This window comes from Athene cunicularia, unplaced genomic scaffold (assembly GCF_003259725.1).
Source record: "Athene cunicularia isolate RWA unplaced genomic scaffold, athCun1 SCF_235, whole genome shotgun sequence".
Taxonomy (NCBI): Eukaryota; Metazoa; Chordata; class Aves; order Strigiformes; family Strigidae; genus Athene; species Athene cunicularia.
Genome location: NW_020799306.1, coordinates 1 through 3,521, shown reverse-complemented (window position 1 = coordinate 3,521; position 3,521 = coordinate 1). Strand labels below are relative to the sequence as shown.

The 3,521-nt window shown below is 64.0% G+C and overlaps 1 protein-coding gene across 1 annotated transcript in view; it reads right to left on the bottom strand.

Moving 5' to 3' along the window:
- LOC113490719 (collagen alpha-1(I) chain) overlaps positions 1–3,326 on the bottom strand; it is a gene marked incomplete at its 3' end in the record, with an annotated part of 7,375 nt that extends 4,049 nt beyond the window's left edge. The window contains exons 1-13 of the mRNA XM_026867303.1: positions 2,954–3,326; positions 2,772–2,825; positions 2,529–2,582; positions 2,364–2,417; positions 2,218–2,262; positions 1,913–1,966; positions 1,753–1,797; positions 1,492–1,545; positions 1,062–1,160; positions 930–974; positions 750–848; positions 440–493; positions 240–347 (exon numbers count right to left, since the gene is read on the bottom strand). Coding sequence (XP_026723104.1) covers positions 240–347; positions 440–493; positions 750–848; positions 930–974; positions 1,062–1,160; positions 1,492–1,545; positions 1,753–1,797; positions 1,913–1,966; positions 2,218–2,262; positions 2,364–2,417; positions 2,529–2,582; positions 2,772–2,825; positions 2,954–3,001 — 813 coding nt within the window. The remainder of the gene's footprint in view (positions 1–239; positions 348–439; positions 494–749; positions 849–929; positions 975–1,061; positions 1,161–1,491; positions 1,546–1,752; positions 1,798–1,912; positions 1,967–2,217; positions 2,263–2,363; positions 2,418–2,528; positions 2,583–2,771; positions 2,826–2,953) is intronic.
- Positions 3,327–3,521: the final 195 nt, after the last annotated feature.

Here is a 3,521-nt window from a genome sequence, read left to right as displayed (position 1 = left end):
GGGGTTGGGGGTGCAGGGGAGGGATGAGACGATATGGGACGTGGCCACCAGTGGGAGCAGCCTGGGGTCCCTGCTGAGATGCGCCACTGGAGACCTCGGTGGGGCTGGGGATGTCACCATGGCGGGTGTCTGTCCCTGAGCACCCACAAGGCTCAGCCGCTGGACGTGGGAAGATGGGAGGAGGACGGGGATGGGGACAGGGACACGGCGGGGATGGGACAGGGGCTGCTCCTACTCACACGTTCGCCGGCAGGGCCAGGAAGCCCAGCAGGGCCAGGCTCACCACGAGCTCCTCTCTTGCCTTCCTCGCCAGCTGGGCCGGGGGGACCTTGGACACCAGCAGGACCCTGGGGAAGGAGGCGAAGGGATGAGCACCCATGGGGTGCACGGGAGCCAGGGGGGGGCCGAGCTTCTGAGGCGATGTCAGGGGGTCACTTACAGGTTCGCCTTTGGCACCAGTGTCTCCCTTGTTGCCTGGAGCACCGGGTTCACCCTGGAAGTGGAAGGAGAAAAGAGGGAAAAGCTTTTAACACCGGATCGAGGAGCAAAGGGAGTCCTGAGCTTCATCCTGCCAGCAGGAGGGGGGGTGCTCAGCATCTGTCAGCCCCCAGCACCATCCTGCCCTCGCAGGGCTGGAGCGGAAGGGGGATGTTAGAGGAGACATCTCCAGGTGGGACAGCAGCTCACTGGAGCAGAAGAAGGGATCTGACCCCCCGAGGAGGTGGATGGGGGTGTCCGGAGATACTCACGCTGTTACCCTTGGGACCGGGGGCACCGCTGGGACCCTGGGGTCCGGAGGGACCGCGGGCACCGGGGAAGCCGGGAGCGCCAGCAATGCCAGGAGCACCCTAGAAGAGGCAGAGGAGGCGGTGAGGGAGCAGCACGGTCCCTCAGTCCAGAGCCAGGCGGGTGGGGTGAGGGACACTCACAGTTGCACCCTTGGCACCAGGTTGACCATCAGCACCGGGGTTGCCCTGTGGAGAGGAAGAGGAAGAGGAGGGTTATGCCAGGGCTGGCAGGACATGAGGCCAAAGGACGAGGAGCCATCAGATGCCACTTACAGCAGGACCAGCAGCGCCAGCAGGGCCGGGGGGACCGGGCTCACCGCGGGCACCTTGGGGACCTTCACCACCACGAGCTCCCTGGGGACCAGTTTCACCCTGGGGAGGAAGAGGAGGGAGGAAGAGCCGTGAGCACGAGGGCTGCCCTGAAACCCCTGACACGGCTGATTTTGCCCTCCATCTGCAGCTCCTTTCCCATGGAGACGAAGCCAGGAGAGATGCCCACAGGACTTGGCTGGGGCCATCCCTGTCTGCCCCACCGTCCCAGGCAGCAGCGAGCCCACGGCACTTGGGGCTTTCTCATTTTGGGCCACGTGGGGAACCCATTCAACGCTCGGTCCTTCTCCCACACCCCACACTCCCAGTTTCCACCAGTTTCTCCCAGCCCAGGAGATGCCACCTGGGAAGAAGCTGGTCAGGCAGGTCCTACCTTAGCACCAGCAGCACCAGGGAAGCCGGGAGGACCAGCGGGGCCAGTTGGACCCTAGATGGGAGAGAGGGCACATGTCAGTGGAGGGATCCCTCCTCACACATCTGGTTCTGGCGGATTTTCTGGGCAGCAGAGCTCTGGCCCCTGGTCAGGATTTCCTGGCCACGGTGGAACCGGGATGGGATCTCCCTCCAGAGAAGTTGGAGTTGATGTCGGGTGCTGGTGGGGGGGGGTGAGTGGATGGGTTTGGGGGATACTTACAGGAGGACCAGCAGCACCGGGAGCACCATCATTACCACGAGCACCCTTCAGGAGAGGAGACACCCATTAGTGATGCCCGTTGGCAGGAGAGGTGGCCCCCAGCCCCCCCTACACACCTCAGGGCAGAGGATGCTCAGCCCTGCCCAAACCAGATACTCACAGCAGGGCCAGATGGACCAGGACGGCCTCTCTCACCGGGAAGCCCACGAGGACCCTGGGGAGGGAAGGGGACACATTTTGGGTCACCAGGAGAGATGCTTTCCCCTTTCAGGGGCTCCTCCCATCCCCTTACTCCCTAGTCCCTCCCACAGTGACACTTCCAGGGGATTAAACCCCCTCCCACCCCATTCCCTGGGGAAGCATCCCCGAGGACGAGCTGTTTCCCCATCACGTCTTGCCTCACCGTCCCCTTTTGCTGGCCGAGGCCAGACCCCTGCCACAGTCCCCAGGTACCCCAGTACTCACCATCTGCCCAGGAGCACCATTCTCCCCGGGGCTGCCGGGCTCACCCTAGGAGAAAGGACAACATTGAGGGCCCTGCTCCGGAGGGAGGGCGGGAACAGCGATGACTTTACCAGGAGGACAGGGGTGACGCTGTCACCACTCCTCACCTTGGGGCCAGCAGGACCAGGCTCACCCTTGGCACCATCCAGACCACTGAAGCCCTGGGGAGCAGGAGAGAGAAGGAAGGGGTGGGGGGTGTCAGGAGGAGACCCCTTGTTGAGGTTGGGCTCCCCCTTCCCCTAAATCTTGCAGGCATGGGGGGTGGGACTCACTCTGTGACCCTTCATGCCCGGCAGACCGGCAGTTCCTGGGAGGCCACGTGCACCCTAGGAGAGAAGAGCAGGCGGTGATGGAGATGCTCAGGGGGGACTGTCCCCTCACCCCCTTACCCTCGTCCCCAGGGGGGGAAGGCAGCTGGTGTCACATCCTTGCTTTGCCACCAGGCAGGTCACGGTGGGGGTGTCCCCTCCTGTGCCCCCACCCCAGGGAGGGGACCCTGGCAGGGAGCGTCTCACCTGGGGGCCGGGGGGACCGCGCTCTCCAGGACGGCCGGGCTTTCCAGCTTCACCCTAAGGAGAAGGACACCGTGTTGGTGGCATGTCCCCAAGACAGGTGGCTCCTGTTTGCCTGGGGGGGACTGGCAGGGCCACCAGGCCCCAAACTGAGGTGAGGGTGACCCCATCCAAGGGGCACTTACGTCATCTCCGTTCTTGCCAGGGGGGCCGGCTGGACCACGGGGACCCATGGGACCCTAGGAGAGATGCAGGGCAGGGGTGAGGATGCTGTGGGTGACAGCTGTGCCCTGTCACCCTGTCACCCAGGATGGGCAGCACCAGGCTCCTGCAGTCCTGTTCCCACAGCCCACCAGCATGGGGACAGTGTGGCCACGGCCAGGGCCTTGTCCCCATCCCCAGGTGACATCAGGGAGGAGGAGAAGGAGGAGGTGGCAGGACTCACAGAAGCACCAGGCTCTCCAGGTTCACCAGGGGGACCTTGGAAACCTTGAGGACCCTGTGAGTTGGGGGGAAAAAAAAATAAAAGGAAAAAATGGGTTAGAAAATGAGATGATTGGGCCTGAAGACCCCAGTGGCAACAGCAGTGTGTCCCCCCCCCAATATGGTGGTGCGAGGCTGCGCGTCCCCACGTGTTTCCGTAGCCGTCGGAAGGGTGGGATGCCCCGTCCTGCCCTCAACCCACCCCATCCCACCCGTCCACCTGCACCCAAAGGGACCTTGGGGCCGCTTGTCCCCAAACCGAAGGGCGGA